General features: G+C 44.9%; 2 protein-coding genes across 11 annotated transcripts; both read right to left on the reverse strand.

The window, feature by feature from the left end:
- Positions 1–336: 336 nt before the first annotated feature.
- LOC127333260 (chalcone synthase-like) lies at positions 337–1,895 on the reverse strand. The gene is made up of 3 exons (XM_051359635.2): positions 1,784–1,895; positions 1,564–1,632; positions 337–920 (listed from the first exon to the last, which is right to left on the reverse strand). The coding sequence occupies exons 1-3, from the start codon at positions 1,893–1,895 to the stop codon at positions 337–339; spliced, it is 765 nt and encodes a 254-aa protein (XP_051215595.2).
- Positions 1,580–9,072, reverse strand: LOC127333259 (uncharacterized). Of its 10 annotated transcripts, none has more exons than XM_051359631.2 (6): positions 8,129–9,066; positions 6,860–6,899; positions 6,551–6,615; positions 6,332–6,456; positions 5,249–5,833; positions 4,688–4,970 (listed from the first exon to the last, which is right to left on the reverse strand). In XM_051359631.2, exons 1-4 carry the CDS (start codon positions 9,002–9,004, stop codon positions 6,427–6,429), a joined length of 1,011 nt encoding a protein of 336 aa, XP_051215591.1. In that variant the 5' UTR covers positions 9,005–9,066; the 3' UTR covers positions 4,688–4,970; positions 5,249–5,833; positions 6,332–6,426. The 10 variants fall into 10 exon arrangements, with proteins under 10 accessions (XP_051215593.1, XP_051215589.1, XP_051215591.1 ...); XM_051359626.2 differs by having other exon boundaries at positions 6,332–6,460; positions 8,129–9,061; XM_051359633.2 differs by lacking the exons at positions 4,688–4,970; positions 5,249–5,833 and adding an exon at positions 1,580–3,006.
- Between the last annotated feature and the right edge of the window lie 11,228 nt (positions 9,073–20,300).

The raw sequence follows: 20,300 nt of genomic DNA on the forward strand, positions 1-20,300 counted from the left end.
TGTAACTCTTTGTACGTTATACATGTTGGGTGTAGTTCTATTTTGTAAGCTAGGTTTAGCTCCTTGTATCTTCTTCGCCGTTGCATACATTATTAATTTAACATCGAGCGCATGACCTCTTATCTAAAAAGAAGAGAACTTTGGATGACAATGTAAAATCTTCAATGGAACAAAGTATTCGTATCCGAGTTTGGCATCTCAGTTTTTCTGAAACACCACTGCAAATGGACTGAAGAGATCTAAGGTGATCATGGGACCGTGATTAACTGTAGTACCTTATTTCTTAATTTTCAAACTAAGTTTGAAAGGAGTAGCTTTGTATATTTGAAACAAGCGTTAATTTTCCTTGAGGTTCCTGGTAGCATGCAGCACCATGGTCTCAATAGTGAACCCCGGTCCAAATCCCATCATGACACCCCACTCGCCCCCTTCTCCGTCCTCCTCCATTCGGCGCCGTTGCTCATTGAGCACAAAGATCACCGTGGCGCCAAGCATGTTGCCGTACTCTCTTAGCACAGTCCTGCTCGCTGCCAACTTCCCTGGTTCCAACGCCAGAGCACTATCGATGTGGTCCAGGATTGCACGCATGCCGGGGTGAACCGCCCAGAAGAGGTCGTTCCATTCAACGCCAACCCCAAGCTGCCCGAACGCGCCCGATAGACACAGCTCGATGTTTTCAGCCGCTATGGGTATCAGCTCCCTGGTGAGGAGGTGCCCGTCGAGGCCGCCTTCCGTGAGCCGCATGGTGAGGACATGGTCGGTGCCTGGAACCACGGTCTGCGAAGCGGATACCATCTCGAAGAGCGGGCGTTCGACGGGTTCCACGGCGTCAGCGCCGACGATGACCACGCCTGCGCCGTCGCCGAACGACGCCTGGCCGACAAGGGTGTGCGGGTAGGCAATTTCTGGAGCAGCGGCGGCTGCAATCTACAGCCGGTCGTCCAGGACGGCTGTCCGCGATGGAGGAAGTGAAAGTGGGGGTAGGCGTTGAGCAGCTCCTTGTGTGCGGATGGTTTGGGTTCCGCCCGCGCGCCTCGAGTATTCCGCGTCCACGCGTACACGAGCCTGCTTCGTTCCGTGCACGCCTCTTTCAGGAAATCCACCGCCGCGCGAAGAAAATCCGTTGACCATTCCACGCGGGGGCGATTGGTAGCTGATGGAATGGTCCTTTCGACTCCGCCGCGCCTCGACTAGCATTCCGCGTCCACTCGTTCGGTCGTGTTCCGTGCACGCGCCGCCGCCCAGAATAGCAACCGAATCTCTCGGGCCCTCAGCAGAGATTGCCAGCTCATTCACCGGTGCCAGGCATTGATTAGTCCATCGCCTCACTTTTTAATGTGAGGGCGCCGATCCCACGCCTCGCACTCGCTCCACCAACGCAGCTCAGCTACTAGGGGCGCGTTAATTTTTACTCCATTTTAGACTTGCCTCCCCTGGTTTTCATGAGCGACCCATCCAATTCAATTCAGCTAATTAGCTAGAGCGAGATTCTCTTTAATTACACAACATAACCAGCCAGCTACTACTGTAGTACTACTACTCTACAATATCACGACGCATTACCAACTCCATCAATTCCTTTCTTAATTTCTCTCTGCCCAACTGCATGCTCATGTACAAAACCTATGAATACTGGGATTTTTCCAAGAAATATCATTTACTGCTAACAGTCACTTCATCCACTACTAAAATTGTCGAAAATATTCACGTCACTCATCAAATAATCAATATACCAGCTCCATCAAAACTCTGCTCATCATTCAAGAAAAAAAAATACATATACCAGCTTCATCAAAACTCCATCCTCTTCTTTCTTCTTTCTCCCTTGAGGCGCTGTCCTTGCCGGCTCCCTTGAGGCGCTGGCCGGGTTGGAGCTGCGACTCGGGGAACACCATGTAGGCTACCGGGCGACGTCGAATCCCTGTCTAAGATTATCTTCATCCTTCAAATCGCCTCTCAAAGGACGCCGGATTAAGCCTTTGGGGGGACACGCCCCAAAAAACACACCCATAAATAAAAGTGCACGGAAACAAAGGTTTTCATTCAAATTTCATTATATACTAGTAATAATGCCCGTGCGTTGCCACGGGTCCTTAAATTTCATTTCTCAATGAAGATATATAATTCACATCTCACTATAAAAATTCAAAATAAATTAAAGATATCATAATGTACCACATCATGATAATACCGAACGCAATTAGAAGATAACATTGTTGTGCATTGAGGTACCACGACTTCTGCAATGATGAGGCTTAGATTAACCCGGCCTGCTAACGGGTCTTTATATCCAGCAAACATGAGATGATTTCTAAGATTGAAGTGTAACGGGTGCATGAGAGCGGTTGTGGTCTAAATATACTCTTCACTATCTATCGACTACTTTTACTATTACCATGTATACAACAATATTTGGCAGCTTTGTTTTTCAAATGGGTAAACACTGAAATCTTATAATCTTTAACCATTTGACAGCTACCAGGTAGAAAATGTTATGTGAGCATGTATATTCAACATGCCAATAACACTTCTTGGCAAGAAATAATTTGATGGCCCAACAAAGCCCATATTGATACAGATTTTACCGCAGAACTATATTTTAGTAAATCATGCCAAAACTTTAATAATACATATGTTGGCATGGTGCATATTTAATCTGTTAGTAGTTAAATCAATATATATTAGAGTCTCCATTTAATAGGCAAAGAGTTATACACTTTTCACTACAATTTGTAGAAGTAAATCAATAAACATGTATTAGATTTAAAAAAAGATATAGATAATAAAGCCTCACCCCGCAAGCGATGTGATGGCCTTACAAAATCTTTGCCTCAGCGCTGGCAGATGTAGAAAAATCTTGTACTGTAGAGAGATAAAGAAAGGGTCGACAAGATTCACTGGCTCTCTTTGCCTCAACGCTCAATCCTCACGCCGATGGAGCGCCTCCAAATCATCTTCTCCTACCGCCAGCGACACCTAACGGCCTCCACCACCGCCTAATTTTCCCTGCCATCATGATAAACATTATACCACTTCAATTGTCAAAGCCTATAGTTTTCTAGATATGTATTCTTAGGTAGGGTACACAAATATGAATAATGTTTTTTCGAAATAACATTGCGGTGTCCATCTAATACCAGCGGCTTCTATAACTGTGTTGTCCCATACGGCATCAGATTCAATAGGAAACCCCATTATATCATAGTTTAGAGAAAATTAATGCCACCAAGCAAGAAAATGGGGCAAATATGTGCAACCAGTTTCTTAAGTCCATTGAAATAATTCAAACATGACCTTTCTCTTACCTATTCCAACAGCATGTTCCTATATCTACTCTTAACTACAACATGTAGAGGCATTTTGTCAGACATCTTGTAAGTGTTTATACTTCATACAGAAGAGGGCAACATGAGTTAAAATGATACCAGTCTGTGACATCCCAGGAAGAATATGACCTTGCCACCGCTGGCAGTTCCTTGGTGGTCTAGCTTGCCAGCTATTTAAAACTTACAACAGATAGTGATACTCGAACAACAGAACCAGGAACTAAATTTTGTTACCATTGCATCGGAATCACTGTAGTAGTTGTGCATTTTCCAAGAAGATGTTATACAACATGTGAGAAAATTTCTCGTTCCCCATCGTGCTCTCTTTGTCACGTACGCGGCACGTTCATCCAGAACCACCATGCCACGGAGGCCTCTTATGCTCATCCATGTCCTCTCTATTATGGTGAGCCGAGCCGTCCACCTCCATGAACAGGAGGTCAGGCGTGTCCTCAATCATCCACGCCAGCTCGTTGCACGACCTCCATGAAAATGATGCAGGGATCGCTCCCCACGGTGTTGCCTCGTATCTCCAAGATATCCATGTCAGGGAGGACGGGTAGGCCTCCACACTCATCCATAAGCGCCAGGAGGACGCCAAACTTGTCCAGGACCGTGGGAAGGTCGCCTCCCTCTGCTTCGTCGCGCGTGGCAGCGAACTGCCACTCTTCCATGGACCACCAGCGAGCCGAAGCCGGAAGCCATGCCCTCCCTCCCCATCTCCCATTGGCTGTACAATCCCCTCCCCCCATCTCCGGCCGGCCGTGCCATCCCCTCCCTCCCCATCTCCCCGCGGCCACGCATCATGCCGCTGTAGGAGATCGCTGCCACGCGTTGCTTCTCAACTAAGTACAAAATAAGCATTTGCTGCATATATATCATGCATGAGATTTTATATCTACTAAGAAATAAAAAAGTTGGATACCCATAATGTGCTCTTTGTTGTAAGAAAAATAAAATCTATCCAGGCCTATATTTAATAATAGATATAAAAACTCAAAACAATGAGCCAAAAGATTGAAATTGGGCAAAACGTTTTTACTGACACCGATATTGTGTTCATAGTCTTTTGTCTCCTCATATTGAACATGTAAGGAAGCCTAGACAAAACATCTACTTTACAGACCAAAGGCATATCAGAATTTCCAAACAAGTTTTTGTTTAACAGAACACCGAGCTTAATTATAATCTGCCAATCTACTACCCTTTATTCTAAGTCTAGTGACCTTTTCCATCACATGATTCCAATACATCTCTAATTATAAAATCCCTTAGGTAGGAAAGTAGAACTGAAAAATGAGGTAAGTTTTAAGGTAGGCAAACTTCCACCATACTCACAAAAATTTCAATATCCTTATCCAAACGAATAAAAAATCCTGCATGGCATTAAGATACTTTTCCAATCAATCAATTTACATGAATAACAGGAAACAATAGCATGGTGTTAAAATCCTTGCCGCCATCCTGGAATTTTCCATAGGGTGAGAGAAACTGCGAACCAGATGTTCCATTACACCATGGCTGCAGGGATGGTCTTTAGAAAAAATAATTGTGGGAATAAACAAGTATCAATATGGTCTCTGATTCACTGAACATGAGCTTAAATTCTTCCAAATACGACAACTTGCCGAGTCCTTGCAAAATCTGACAAGAAAATGACACAACAAATTACATCTTCTCCTGGATAATTTCTTCCAATTCGAAAATATAAGCGCTGAATGCTTAGAATTAAAGCTAGCATTATTTCCATGTCAGCTGTACAGACGTTGATTCACATGCCACTACCAAAAGTATCATCCTTCAATTTAGTTTGCTGTGAGTATTTTCATTAGTACATGAGACAGCGATGTCCACATAGTTACGGTTGTTCAGCAGATGCATGTACAAGAGCTGATCTATTGCATAAAAGAACGACCAATTACCTTTGGGAAAGCAGAGAGGGGTGTGGAGGAGCATCTTGCTGCATCGTGCAACAGTCGCATCTTTGGGAAGGAAGCAGCGCAGCGCCGGGACTAAACTGGACCGGACAGGCAGGCGGCATAAGTGCTCGAGTCGAGAGGGTTGTATCCAGGTAGGAGGCCGGCACTGGAACGACAGAGAAGCTCGGTCGCGGACGGCGGAGCTCACGGTTGGGCAGGATGCCGGCGGCTCGTCAGATCGGGGCCTGAAACGCGGAAGGGCTGTGGCGCCGCAGAGATCCATGGAGGCGCTGGCGATCTCGGTGGGAGCATCCCTCGGCAGATGAGGTGCTGCAGCCGTGCTGAAATCCCGCTCCTGTGCGCTGCGTGCGTGGGTCAAACCGCGAGCTCGCCTGACGGCGGCGCAGCGGACGGGTTGGCGGCGGATCTTCGCGCTTAGGAGCCGAGGGGCCGTGGAAGGAGCAGCGAAGAAGCACGAATTTGGGTTGGCCCATTTGGAGGCGTGAAGAGGCGACGCGGCCCAGGCAGGCCCGTGCAGGACGACGACGACGAAAGGGTTATAGTGGCAAAATAGGGAACATGTTCCTCCTTTTTAAGTAGTGTAGAAAAATGAGAATTTTAAAAATTGTATGGCTATGGATCAGTCTTTACTATAAGCGGAATCGGATGATCTTTTGTCCTACCAGCAAAACGTGCAACTATATAGAGAACCTATTTTATTTAGGTGGATACATGATAGTATGATCTTACCTATTCTGAAAACAGAGACATGAAGTGATGAAATGGTAAATTTGTTGCAATTCGAAACAGGGTCCAGTAATCCCATTCACAGGAGAGTATGATAAAATATTAGCTGATGGTCCTTAACATTGTACAACATATCTAAAACTACCAACCTAATGGAGAAATCATGAGTGCTATTATCGCAATGAAAAATAGATAGATGAACGATTTTCAGATTTCCCAATATAATTCCAATGTACCTTTTGCTTAAACAGATCAAGAATTCAGAGAGCATGAACGTAAAGTTGTTGGATATCATATCAGACATCAAGCTGTGAATAAAAAACGGAATAGAGAATGCACCTTGCTAGTTTTTGGTAACACTTTAGTATGCCTCTTAGAATACAGGCACAATTAGATTCTGAAATTTTCTAAAAGAGTAATCCGGGATTGTTTATTCATGTAGCTACATTGTTGATCCATAAGCCCTAGCTGAAACAAAAATCTAATAATTAGAGATCATAACTCAATTAGGCAATAGCAAAAAAAATCAGTCTAGGAAATCCACCTATATTTGCATACCTTGTAAATTATCTCTACTAATCGTGTATTACCGGTTGCAGAAAGAAGAGCAGTCCCCGCAAAAACTGTGATATTGCAAGTAAATTAGATGCGCGTATTTCACAGATGTTAAGTCACAACAAACATAGCTGTAGAATAAACAGGAGAGCAAGTTTCCATTATATCATATCCGCGATTCTGATCATATGTACTTTATTAGTCCCTCTTTGTATGCTCTTGTGAAACCAGTTAAGCTTAGAGAAAAAAATCATAATCAAGAGAAATCTTCTAATCCTTTAAAGAAAAATTAATAGCATGAACAATATATACCTAACCAGGGGAACCTGACTTTTATAACTTGATACACCACCTGCATATAATAGAAACAACATGAAAATTGTATTTTTGTAAGAAAAAATATCATGTTAAACAAAAAAAAATTAGAAAGTTATTGTCAAAACAAAGAACTTCTCTCTTCCGCTTGACAAATTACTCAATTGAATCAAAGCCAGAACAATAGACGGCTTGGAGTCATTGTCCAATTAAAACTTTTCTTAGCTCCTCCACCTCTGCAAGTTGACTGGTACCCAACAATATAGTAGAAAGATGCTTATCAAAAGGCTCTTCAATTGCATACATAGCCTAAAATTGGCGGTGTTTGAAATAATAATAGTGCAATTTGTTTATTGCAACTGATCTTTTGAGGTACCCATAGGTTACCAAACTCAAGTTCTTCGTTGTTATCAAATGCAGCATAAGTTCTTTGTTGTTATCAAATGCAGCATCTTCCAGGAGCATACAGTTTATCAAACCAAAAGGACACAAAATCTGCTACGCATTTCACCCAAACTACATTAGCAGTATCAGTAATTAATCGCAGCTCTTTATACTTATCAACCGTCAAGTCACTGGGTACAAATATTATCATTAGTACCACCGGTGCAACCCTTGCATCCAGAGTGTATGACTTGTTCTGTCCTCAAATGCATAGGAACTCTACAAACACGGGAGGTTGCAAAGTTGTGATCTGTGTCTGGATGCAGGGCAGGCAGCATAGGTGTTTTCCTCTGGCTTCAACAATCCAATGCAAATTCGAGGCCACGGTTGGCACAGAAAATTAAACCATAAGTAAAACCAACAAGCAGAGCTTCTCGGACAAATTTAATTTCTCTCTTTCCTGGTGTTTCACTGTTATTTATGCATCTTCAAATATATATCCGAATTAAGCATATGATACTCTACAGATCTCTTTTGTTGAAGTATAGCAGTAGCAAAGCATTGGATATAACTATGATTTTGAGCAAACTCGATGTTGTTAGAAAGCAATAGAAAACCTCTGCAGTTTTTCCTTTCGTGCCACCTTAGAATTATGCTCAGTTTAGAGCCAGTTTTACGTCTAAGTCCGTTTTAAATTGTCCAGAACCAGTGCAGCAGTACCTAGTGTACAAGTTTTCTGAAATCGATCTAATCTACCATCTGTTTCCTGACAAGTCGAGGGTTATTGTGCTCACTTGATACAAGCATCAGCAACGACGATGAAGACAGACACCAAGAGCATGAAGGAAACCTACACCGCATCCATGTATAGATCATGCTTACCTTCTCGCAGCAGAAGGCGCGACCAGCCGAGCAGGGGACCTCCTTGCCGACCACCAAACGCCCACCACTCGCCGGAGTTGCTCGTCCCGGCCAGACCGCTGCAGGAGGCAGCAAATCCGGCCGCCAACTGCCACTCCGGCTGGAGCCCAGGCCGCGACGACGTCGCCCCGGACGCAGACCCGCCGAAGCCCAGATCAGGCCCCACCGCAGCGATCCCCGCGCCTCAGCCACGCCCTGCACCTCCTCGCCAAAGCAGCGCCGTCCTGCGCCAAAGTCAGGCGCCGGCCCCTGCCTCCGTTCGATGAAGTGCCTAGCGCAGCCCGCCTCACGAGCGGGGAAGGAGATCCCGCCGCCGCCCACGGCGCGGGCTTTGCCCGGCGGCGGCGGCGAGGGAGGAGGGTGGAGGTGGAGCTGCTCCCAACGGCTAGGGCTGGCACAGTGGCACCCAGGTCGCCCGTGGGGAGTGTCCGGGAGGCGCGGCGCCCGGCCGCTGCCCGCCCGGAAGGCGACCGCGCCCGAGAGCAGCGCGAGCTCGTCGGCGTCGGTCCAGAGCTGGACGTTGCCGCCCCCGCCGGCGCCGGCGGCGCGGGACGGGGAGGCGCGCGGGAGGAGGGCGCGCGAGAGCAGGGCGGCGTCCGGGAAGGAGCGCGGCTTGCGCTTGCGCTCGCTCTTGCGGGACGGCTCCGTGCCGTAGTAGTCCGGGCGCGGCCTAGGGTTAGGGTTGGGCGAGCGGCGGCGGCGGCGGCTGCTGGACTTGGCGCGGGAGGAGCGATTGTTGGGGCGAGGCGGGGTGGCGCGCAGGCCGGAGGCCGCCGGGCTGTCGGCGCCGTCGTCCTCCGTCACGGCGTGCGGCGAGGGGCGGTTGGAGGGCGGCATCAGCGGCGCGGGGGGGGAGCGGGGTGGGGTGGGGAGGCGAGCGGAGCGTCGATTGCGGGAGGGTTCTCCTCCTTCAGTAACGGACCTACTTGTCAGCCCGAGGATTTGTTCGGGAGGTGCGACGAAGCCGGGCGCGGAACAGACAACGACGACAAAACGACCAAACGTATTGGCAGAATAAGGAACCAATTGAGTCTTTTTCTTTACTATATACTAGTAAAATGCCCGTGCGTTGCCACGGGTTAACAATGCATCAAGCCAAGGGAAATAGCATGCATCACACCCAGGGAAAGAGCATGCGTAGGGACATACGGCAAAAAATTCTAGGTGGCATTTCATCAAATTGATTTAAGTGTAAACACTCTTTGCTTTGATCAAAATGATTTGGGTGTAAACACTTTGCTTATCCGGCCTCCCTCATACAAAGAATATTTTCCCTTTTTATATCCATCAACAATTTGTCAGGCAAGCAATAACAAAAATCAACAACATGACCACATACGCATCTGCTGCATTCTATATAAAATGCATTTATTGAACATGAGGTTTTCTTGGCTTTACATTAGCACAAGAATAGGAAGCGGAACAAGATTTTTTAGGAAACTGTCACACCAATCTATTTTTTTGCGAGTCACATTAATCTAATCGTGTGTTATTAATAACTTTATTTTACCAGTGTGTTGCCACTAACTGGAAAACCTAAAATACCAGATGGTTCATAATTTGCATTACACTGGTGCTCATTGTAGGGATGTCTAACTGGTAGGTAGTTGGCACTGGTTGCTGCAACCGGTTTCCTTTCTTCCTTTCTAGATAATGGGCGAACCTACGAAATCATGATACCTCTTTACTGCCGCTTACTGAATTCATGTTTCAAGAAGGAGATCAGCAAAGTATTGCAAGAAGTGGCTCAGAAATATAGCCCCTAGAACTTATTTAGGGCTGAGATAATGACAAGCTTGCCAGATTTATCATCGTATATGAAAGAAACATAAATAATATACTTCCTCCGTCCATATTTAGACTTTGTACCAGAAGTTCATTCTTGTTTTTTGCAATTAAATCCCTAATACATCTAAAATGTTTCAAACTTGGCCTTAATTTAGAATTTCAAAGACTCGTCTTCCACTCGTCCTCCCCACCGTCCGCTATCGACGAGGTCGAGGAAGGAGCTCGTCTCGACCTCGTCGAGGATCACCCTGCCTACACGCGCTCCTCTTCTGGGTCAGTGTCCTCCGCATCCTCCGTCTTCCTCTTGAAGGTCTCCCTTGAGATTGAGCTCAACAAAGGCCACGCACACGAGTTCGACGGAGGAGATGAGCTGGAGCTCCACGGCGGCCACGCGCAAGATCTCCATCAACTACAGCATACCAGGACCTCCACACTTAATGCACGCTTGCCCCGAAGCAGTGAATCGACCGAATCCACTGTCTCCTCCAACTCTGGCCCCGCTCGAGCTCGCCGCTGTCATGCCTCCTCATGATTCCCCGAGCCATCAACATCATCAGGGAGAAATTCTGGTCATCCACGAGCCTTTTCCCCTCGCAATTGGCTTCTGCTTTACTCGGCCGTCATGGTCCTCCGCTAGCCGCAGCTGGAGGTCATCTCCGGTGACCAAAAACAAGCGGCACCGCCACTGAAGTGTCTCCTACGCTCAATTTCATCTTGCTTCTCCCCCGCGCTAGTCTAGCTCGTTGCTGTTGCTCCCACAATGCTAAGGATTCAGAGAGTGCATCAACTTTTCCAGAAACACAGAGAAACTATTCCAGAGTATCAAGATTCAGAGTTTATGACAGAAGTGAGACTTGTACCTTCTGCATCATCATGTTAAGAACATAAGCTATTGTGGGAATTGAACTGAAAAAACTGCAGTATCAGGTGAAGAAAATGAGACTTGTTTTCTACTGGATGGCAATTGAACTAAAAATAACTGAACATATGCAAGAACTATTTGATATCCACATACTGAACAAAAGCTAATTCATGTGCATTTATATACTATAAGAAGGAAGAGTAGTTCAATAATCTAAACTGGCTTGTACGAATAATGTGGATGTTTTCTTACCATTTTTGTATGTGGTGTGCCACTTCTGAATCCAGTTGTTCTAGGTTCTTGTGAATGATGCTCATGCTCACGAATTTAGGCTGCACGAAGACAAGGTTTGCTGGGCTGCATTATCACACAATGCCATGAGCAGAGTCCTACAGTGGCTTACTGAAAAGGACAACACCGCGCATTTGGGAAATTGCCTTGCTCACCGCACTAAAGTCTAAAACTCTCTTTTCAAACTTCTCATGTATGTTCAGATAAAGCAGTTCATTCTCCTGGACACTATTGTCAGTATAAGTGCATCCTTCTCACTCTCCTGGACAATACCGATTTGAATCCATCTTCAATTGTTTCAAAATTTGAACTAATCCTAAAATCAAAAAGTTGTGCCAGACCAAGGCTAATAGCCCTTGTTCACTGTCTCAGATTTTAAGCTAACCCTAAATGTATTTGAACTCTTATAATTTGGAGTGCAGATCATAAACATTCAGTGAACTCCCTTCTCCTAAAACAGTTACCCTGCTACTCATTTAACATGTCCTAAATGTATTTGTACTCTCATAATTTGGCGTGCAAATAATAAATATTCAGTGAACTCTCCTTCTCCTAAAACAATTACCATGCTACACATTTAACATGTCATATGCACTCAAATCCTAAATACTCAGATGTAGTCCACTCCGTATATTCTTTGCACGGGCATTTGAGGAGTATCATTTGAGAAGTATCATTTCATAGCTGCAATTAGAAGATATGGTTTCTTGAAACTCCTTCAAGAAGCAACGACAACCTTGATGAGAAATTTGCCTAATATCCGACTTCTATACCGAGATAAATAATATGATTCCATTCCAGGAACATAACCGCATTGACATTTTTTAGCATTCAATAGCTCCAGTAGGTCGACGGCTCATCTGGTTGTAGTGAAGATCCTGCAAAACCATGACAAAAAATAGCAGGTAAAATATTATTGTCGTAGATTGCTCAAATTTATAGCAGGTAACTACATAAATATCATTTCAAATTATACACACCGCACTAACCAATAATTCAATTCAATGACACTATACTATAACTGCTTCAAACAGCAATTAGAACAAGCTGTGTGGTACACCCTATATGGGACACAACGGGCGGTCCGCTAGCCCATGGTGCCCAGCCGGTCATACATCAGGCAGCACTCAGGCAGTGCCGCAATACAGCAGCTAGCAAAGCAGGCTCTACACGACAGTCTAATTTGCATCAGTTCTAGGCATTGCAAATAATACACTAACACAAAAAATTACAAGTTCTAGGAGGAGCTTTTGCCTAATATCTGACTTCTATGCCGAGATAAATAATATGATTCCATTCCAGGAACATAACCGCATTGACATTTTTTAGCATTCAATAGCTCCAGTAGGTCGACGGCTCATCTGGTTGTAGTGAAGATCCTACAAAACCATGAGAAAAAATAAATCTATATTCTCTCAACCCGTTCTGCTTCCCAACAAGTAGTAACACAAGTTAAAATATCTGAATCCTCTATGCTCTTTCATGCAACAAACACAAGCAAGCAAAATAGCACCAGAGGATAATTAATAGAGCTCCCACAACGAGAACAGGTAAAAGAATTGGCACTTGCTGCTGCTCTAGTACAGTACGTGATCCGCTGAGTGGGACCAAGTGCATAGCAATCAAGAGGCCGAAACAGAGAACATACATTATTAGTGGGACGCGTGGAATTTCTTATCTGAATCATGCCTTAAGTGCTGCCCGAATAAAAAGACTGACATGCTGGGCTTCTCAAGAGGCAGGTCGCTGCCCATGCCGTGCTTCTTCATATAACGATCACCATGCACAACAATTTTTCATATTCCTCGAGAAATAAGAACATACCAATTTGGCAGCATTTACTGAATCATATCAGTACTCCACATAAATCAGAAAATTGACTAAAAATATTTAGGGTCTTCTTGTTTACACCTGTAGGGAGGCAATATTTCTAAGCACGTGTTTGATACCAAAAGAATCAGTGAAACTTTGCAAAATCAAAAAAATCATGAAATCAAAACAACATAAATTAATTAAATGAGTAGCAGGGGTTGCTACGGCTGAACAAAGATAAATTCAGATAAACAAATTGTAAATTGGTCTTTTAAAGTTGCAAAAAATAATCAAAAGTCGGGGGTGAACGGTAACAAGAACAAATTTAAATTCAGATAAACAAATAGTAAATTGGTCTTTGAAAGTTGCAAAAAATAATCAAAAACTCATGGGTAAATGGTAACAACAGAATGTTTGGTAATATCTTCCCTCAACTGTTGTAGATAAATAAATGATTGCACGTTGCTCACCGTAAGAATAAATTTAACAATCAGGACCGAACACTCCCAATTGACTTTTATGAATAAAATTGTACACACATTGTTTCATGATGACATTTGCACATGGATGAAATACTCACCCTTAATGATCTTCAGTGTATTTTTTAAATATGTAACATTATTCCTTGCCAATTATTTATATTTGGATAAAGAGATAATAACTTCTTTAGATTACATTTTATAGATAGTTCAAAGGTGAGTTGGACCTAAAATAGCATTGTCTTAAGATTTCTGTATGCCATATACAAATTTGAGTGATTTTACAGCTTTGAGCACAACAAGTATATATGTCTACTTCTGGGTGATGATTTCTAAAGACTGGTCCTATCATGTAAAAGAAAATTTACTAATGATGACAGTTAAAACTCTGCCATAAGGTTGTGTACAAAACAATCAATCTTTTCCTATGAAAAAAGATAAACTTTAGACTAAAATATTATTGTCGTAGATTGCTCAAATTTATAGCAGGTAACTACATAAATATCATTTCAAATTATACACACCGCACTAACCAATAATTCAATTTAATGACACTATACTATAGGCAAATGCACTGCTTCAAACAACAATTAGCCCATGGTGCCTAGCCAGTCATACATAAGGCAGCACTCAGGCAGTGCCACAACACAGCAGCTAGCCAAGCAGGCTCTACACGACATAGTCTAATTTGCATCGGTTCTAGGCACTGCAAATAATACACTAACAGAAAAAATTACAATTTCTAATAACTGCACTATAGCAATTTCAGTGTTTCACCAAGCACCAAGACAGAGCCAATCCATAAACTATGAGTACAGAATTAGAATCAGGCGCTGAGGCACTGCATAGTAGCATCATCGTCGTTGTTGCACATCTGAATAACACATTGTCACACTCATACACGCAGCGGAAGCAGTTTGGGAACAGATCAGTAGAGATAGAAAAATTAAGAATAGAGTACCGACCTTGTAGCTAGTTCCTCCTCCTGAGTGTTGAACTTGCCTGCTCGATTGGTCGTGGCGGCGTCGGCAGTGCGTACCGTATGTAGGGATTGAGATTCGGAGATGTGTTTTTGGCAGGCAGTAACCATCTCCATCTGTGGGGAGAGGCGCTAATGTGTTGCCTAATGCAGAAGAACCGCATGGATCCATGCACCAACGCCATTATCAAAGGGCAATCAACCTTTCAAGCAACGGAATGCTACGTGCTGGCTAGGCTACGTCAACTAAAGCGACTTTCTTCGTACTCCTAGTATTTTTTTTATTTCGAGAGAAATAGTGCGTGAGATTGACAGCCAGAAAAAAGAAACGGCACGCGCACCTGGTCGGCGTCGTGGAGGAGGCGGAGCAGGTCAGCCTGGAGCGCGGCGTCGTGGCGGCCCGTGAAGCGCCAGCCCTCGGACAGCTCGACGGCAGCCAGGTCCTTGCCGGCGAGACGCACGCACCCCAGGTACAGCCGCGGCGCGTCGCAGAGCCGGGCCAGCTTCAGCGCGTCCACGGCGCGATCCGCGGTGAGGCGCGCCGCCACGGCCTCCTCCGCACGCCACTTCAGCCACGGCAGGCGGTGCACGTGTGCCAGCGCCAGCAGCGCCACCCCGTGTGCCTCCATCGCCGCCTCCCCCCACTCCCCGGCCGTCGCCTCCATCGGGGAATACACTGGTACACCACCTGCAGGCTGACCCGCCGCCTGCTGGAAAGAAGCCCCCATCGATGCGAATTTCGATCGCCTCTGTCCCAATCCCCATCTCGCTCCCCGGCAACTCGGCCTCGCAGATTGGAGAACAGAGTCGAGCGTAGGCTAGGGGAGGTGAAGAGGGTAGTATTGTGAGCTCCAAGCTCGGCGGTGGTCGCGGCGAGGCGGAGCCTGGCGTCCATCGGGGCTCTTCTCCCTTCTCCGTCTGCATCCTAGAGCCCCGACGCGGTCACTCCCGTCCGTCGTGGTGCTTTGGCGTACTGTCAGGAGGCGGCTTGGAAGGCAGCAGCCAGCAGCGGCGGAGCCAAACCCTAGGAAGCGGCAGCGCTGATTCGTGAAAGAGCCAAGGAAATGTACTTGTTGGGCCTGGCCCATTTGGGCGCGACGGACGCGCGACGAAGGAGTGCGACGACAAAACGTATTGTGATGGCAGAATATGGAACTACTTTAGTCTTTTTAAGTAGTAGAGATTATATTCGAGTTGGTACGTCATCAAAAATGTTTGATGTCAAAGATCTGGAGCATCTGGACCGTACAACCACACCCCCTCAACCTTAAGCATGTTGGATCTGTCCGATGGATTTCTGAGTAATTCATCCCCCTCCTGGTTGTTAGCGTTAAGTCTAATAAAATCAATTTTTCTTTCCTATTAAATGGCTGACAATCAAATCACATCAGTTTCCTTATTGCCTTGTTATTCTCTCGGAATAAAAACGAATGCAATCAAACCAATAATTTCCTTATTGCCTGCAATCAAATCAACAGTTTCCTTATTGCCTTGTTATTCTCAGAATAAAAACGACTGCAATCAAATCAGCAATTTTCTTTCCTATCAGTACTTTCCTTATTAAATCAGTAGTTTCCTTTTTCTTATTAATTGGATGACATTCCCGAACTGCATCCACCCATCCCCCTGCACCAACACGATTCACATCATCATCAGCCACGACGGTCGCCAAGGTCATCTCCTCCCTAGAGGTTGATGAGCTGCACCACACGCTCGAGGAGATGCCGTGGTCCACGATGGAGGCGCACGCAGACCAGACACGCAACGCGGCGGCGGCCGTGGTGGTGGCACATCATGGATGGAGACGCCGCTAATGGTGCTCGTGAAGGCATTCGTGGAGCTGGCGCATGGGATGGAGGGCGAGCGACGCCTTCCCCACCCCCCGCTGATGTGCTCTATATGATATTAGTAATTCGTACAATATCACGTGTTACGGTCATGTAATCGTGTTCGTGATCTGTGATATGGCGCCACACACTTCCGTGGATGTAGGTTATATATCAGTGGAACTTTTTATTTGTGTGTTCGTATCCAGGTGCATGCCTCTGTAACTTCGGATCCATTTTTTTAGGCTGCCATCACATTAGCTAAGTAGTGTCACGGAATGTAATGTGTCTTAGTTGAATATCGACATATATGAATATGAGGAACAAAGCTTATGTGCATCTTGTGCAGGATGCTATAGCTGATGCACGACAAGCCCAACATTGGGGATGAATCTGGTCCCCTTTTGCAACCTACAGCATACATACAGCAGATTTTCCACAAGGTGAGAATATAATATGCAAATTTATGTTACCATACGTGCAACTACGTTTGTTTATCCCCCGCTTTTTTTTTATAGAACTATGATCATAATCAGGGCTACGTGTCAATGATCTCTTAGGAATTGATTTGTTTGCTTTAAAGAATAGGCTCAGATGCATGGAGTATTCCTGAGTTATGCTCTTCTAGATATTTGTGTCAATTTATCTTGCTATGGGTTTGTGGAACACCAATGTTGGTACACCGACATAATGATTTAGATTACGCAAATGATAAACTGACAATTGCAATCATTCCCCCAATATTTTCTCGATTTTGAATAAATGTCTCATATGTTTTCCCGTTGAAAAAGATTTATGTACATACTTATAGAAAGGGTGATCCTGGATTATCAATTCGATATTTTCAGAGTTGTAAAGAAATATGTAACATCCTGTTTGAACCTTTTATAGCATGAACTGTACTGGTTTTGAGATTTTTATTTTTATAGCCTTTTTCTTATAATATGTTACAGTGTATTCTGACATGTATTTTAAACTTGTTAATAATAGGAATTCTTTATGTAGTTCTCAACTTCTTTGATTAGCCGGCATCAAATTTTGCTGATTTATGGGATTCAAGTGGCTCATTTATGATTAAGCATGTATTTTAGAAGAAAAAATGTCAAGATATTTGTCTTAAGAATGGCATGTGATAGTCAAAATAGAAACAAAATTTCCAAAATGTATCACAGTGAGATTCTAGGATATTGAGCACAAGTCCCCGATGAAACAATCCGCGGTAATCAAATCCAATCCAACCCAACTATCTGATGCCCACCCTATTCGACAGAACAGTGCCAATCCTATGTACATTCTCGGCGGAACTAAGATCATAATGGAAATGCATAACTTGGAGGCAACACGGCTGTCGAGGAAATCATAATGAGAGGCGAAATTCTCTTACACTTTCACCATCTTATAAGCTATATTTCATATCCTGTATTTCCGGACTTTTTTTGGGGGAAATTAATGTGTATGAATTAAGTAGATTAGTTTTCAGTTCGGCTGATTGATGTAGTTGTATTAATGATACTATGTGTGGCTTGCCTCCATGTTCTTTTCGTGAATTAAGCATATGAACTATGGACTATCCCATTATAGGAAGCAAAATTACATGAAAACCCTGGTCATGTCTCGTTTGAATTCATTGAAGTATACTTTGTTACTCTTTTACCAATATTGTTGATTACCTATGTGTTCGTTGTTTTGTAGAAACCCCTGGTACTTAGCTAGCAAATTTTTGAAGCTTAGTTAGCCAAATTGTGTACTGGGCTGTAGGCACTCAATTTCTGAGGTATATATATTTTGCAATTGCACCCCTTGTTATTAGAACTTAGAAGTGTGAAGTTTTGCTTGGTAAAGAATGTTTTTAATACTACCTATGGCCCGAATTACTTGATGCAGAGTAGAGGCAAAGCAAGGCAAATTAACTTCATAGTCTGCGGCAAGTAAATGGGGCTGGAGGGAGAAGTATAATGATCTTTTTTAAGATCAAATTCTACAAGATTTAATTGAGATCTTGCGGTGGTCATTTTTTTGGGTGGTGGTACTGGTACCTCCTCTTTCAACCAAACTACCACTCTCGGACATGCACTTCTATTTACTGTATTTTTTCCTCATTGGTGTTATTGTGTATTGTGTGTGTTTATAAAGGCGGAAGCTTGAAGATATCCGTTCAAGCATTGATTATTTTATTTATTCATATTTTTGCGGCCAATGTGTTTTTAGTGGTGCCAGCTTACAATAATAATGGGACATGAACTAAATGCTTTTCTTTGCTCTAATCAGATAGATGTGAATTTCATGCTATTTACAAACTGAACATTGAAAGGAAGCGAACCAGCACTCCTATTGCAACTTAGGTGTTACAAGGGAATAAATTTGAGTCGCCGTAGCAACGCACGGGCATTCAACTAGTAAGTAGTAGAGATAGAGATTACAAGTTTGAATGAAAACGGCTAGATTTTATCTAACCCTAGCCTACTGACCGCCCAACGCTGCGTTAGACGGCCCCACCCCGTCGTCGCCTCCCTCCGCCGCAGTTCCTGCTCCGCGCGGCGCCTCTCCCTGCGTAGGGTAGAGGCCAGACGCCGCTGCTCCAGCAGCACGTCGTGCCTGCCCTCCCCTGCTGCGCCGCCTGGAGGGAGAGCTTGACGGCGCGATGAATCTGCGCGTCTTCGCGGGCACGGACGTCGTCCTGGAGCTTCTTCTCCGACTCGAAAGACTCGTCCTGCGCTCGTTGCTAATCTTTTGCCTCGTCGAACGCCGCTATGGTGTCCGCCAGTGCCGCCTCCTCCCACGCCTCGTTCTCCGCAGCTTCCGGGTCGATGTCAAACTGCGGTGCTGGAGGTGGTGGTGGAGACGGCAGTGGAGGGAACTAGTCAGCGCCGGTGGTGTTTATGCGATGAGAGTTGTGCTTGCGACGGAGAAAGGGTGCCGGTGGCTGTGGTGGCTACCATTGAGTGGGGGGGAGACTTTTTATAGACGTCGGCGTCGCCAGAAGAGGCGGGAAGATAGCGCGGGAAGAGGCTAGAAGCGATGGGAACGCACGGTGTCGTGCGTACGCCGACGACGCGTGGAGGCTACGCAGCACCGACGAGACGTCTCGTCTGCCCCTCCATCGCTATTAAGGCAAAGCTGCGATGCTTCGTTCGTGAATCTCTGATGCGTCTGTCCCGCCACTCCATGCCTCGCATTTCGTTGTGTCTGGCGTGCCCAGAGCATCCCCTGTGTAGCGGGGACGGGCTCGTGGCGCCAGACACCGTATTGGACCGCGCCGGACGAAAAGGGCATTTGGGGCATGCGGCTGGGAATGATTTTTTGTCCGGCGCGCCCCAAATCTCTTTGGGGACGCGGCTAACATCGACCGCTTGACGCCTTGCCGTCAAATTGGATGATAACCTGCATGTACAATTACTCATGTAGCAATCAAACCATTTATGTATATCATTGGCAACATGTATCCCAACCCTTTAGAATGTTTTTCAGAGGTTGGAATGTTAGTACTACATGAGTTGAATCCGCTGGAATCAACTAGGAGTAAGGAAAAACAGCATCTACGTGGCATGTCCAATTATACAACATCCTTACTGTACTCAACTCTGATATCACCTTCTGCCTCCAATTACAAACTCACATACTGGGGCATCAAAACAAGTACATGCAAGAAAGAAATAATTGAGATCAAAATGATATGTATCTTCCAACTCTACCAGCAACATGACAATCTGACTTGGAGGTATGGGAGTAAGCAGCAGATGGTTTTAAAGGCGTTAAGGCATCCTAGATGACACCTAAGCGATTCCTAGCCGCCTAAAGCAGTCGATTTTCCAAGACAGAGGGCGGGCGCCTCGAGGCCTAAGCGTCGCCTAGGAACCATGGACGCACCAACGCATTTAGTACCAAATTAACTAGGGAGAAAAGCAAGTAGTAGTATAGTTAATAAAGAAAACAACATTCAAAAGTGAAGTACATGCCTAATTAATGTAAGGGGTGAACAAGTGAAAAGTTAAATACACAATTAGTTCTTGACTCCGGTAAACTCAAACCATTCAAATTAAATCAACAGGAGCAGATTATGTTTCGGTTTAACTACAAGCAAGACAAATCAAAGCCG

The sequence above is a fragment of the Lolium perenne genome, chromosome 2, assembly GCF_019359855.2.
Source record: "Lolium perenne isolate Kyuss_39 chromosome 2, Kyuss_2.0, whole genome shotgun sequence".
Taxonomy (NCBI): domain Eukaryota; kingdom Viridiplantae; phylum Streptophyta; class Magnoliopsida; order Poales; family Poaceae; genus Lolium; species Lolium perenne.

Excerpts from the sequence above, each read along its gene's own strand:
- LOC127333260 (XM_051359635.2), bottom strand. The coding sequence starts at position 1,895 with ATGGTGTTCCCCGAGTCGCAGCTCCAACCCGGCCAGCGCCTCAAGGGA. Across the intron at positions 1,633-1,783 it reads ATGGAGTTTTGATGAAGCTG|TATTCATAGGTTTTGTACAT; the intron begins GTATATGTATTT and ends GAAAAATCCCAG. Across the intron at positions 921-1,563 it reads GAAAGGAATTGATGGAGTTG|CCGCCGCTGCTCCAGAAATT; the intron begins GTAATGCGTCGT and ends TGTAGATTGCAG.
- LOC127333259 (XM_051359629.2), bottom strand. The coding sequence starts at position 9,004 with ATGCCGCCCTCCAACCGCCCCTCGCCGCACGCCGTGACGGAGGACGAC. Across the intron at positions 6,616-6,859 it reads AGTCAGGTTCCCCTGGTTAG|TTTTTGCGGGGACTGCTCTT; the intron begins GTATATATTGTT and ends GCAATATCACAG. Across the intron at positions 6,461-6,550 it reads TAGTAGAGATAATTTACAAG|CTAGGGCTTATGGATCAACA; the intron begins GTATGCAAATAT and ends TTTTTGTTTCAG.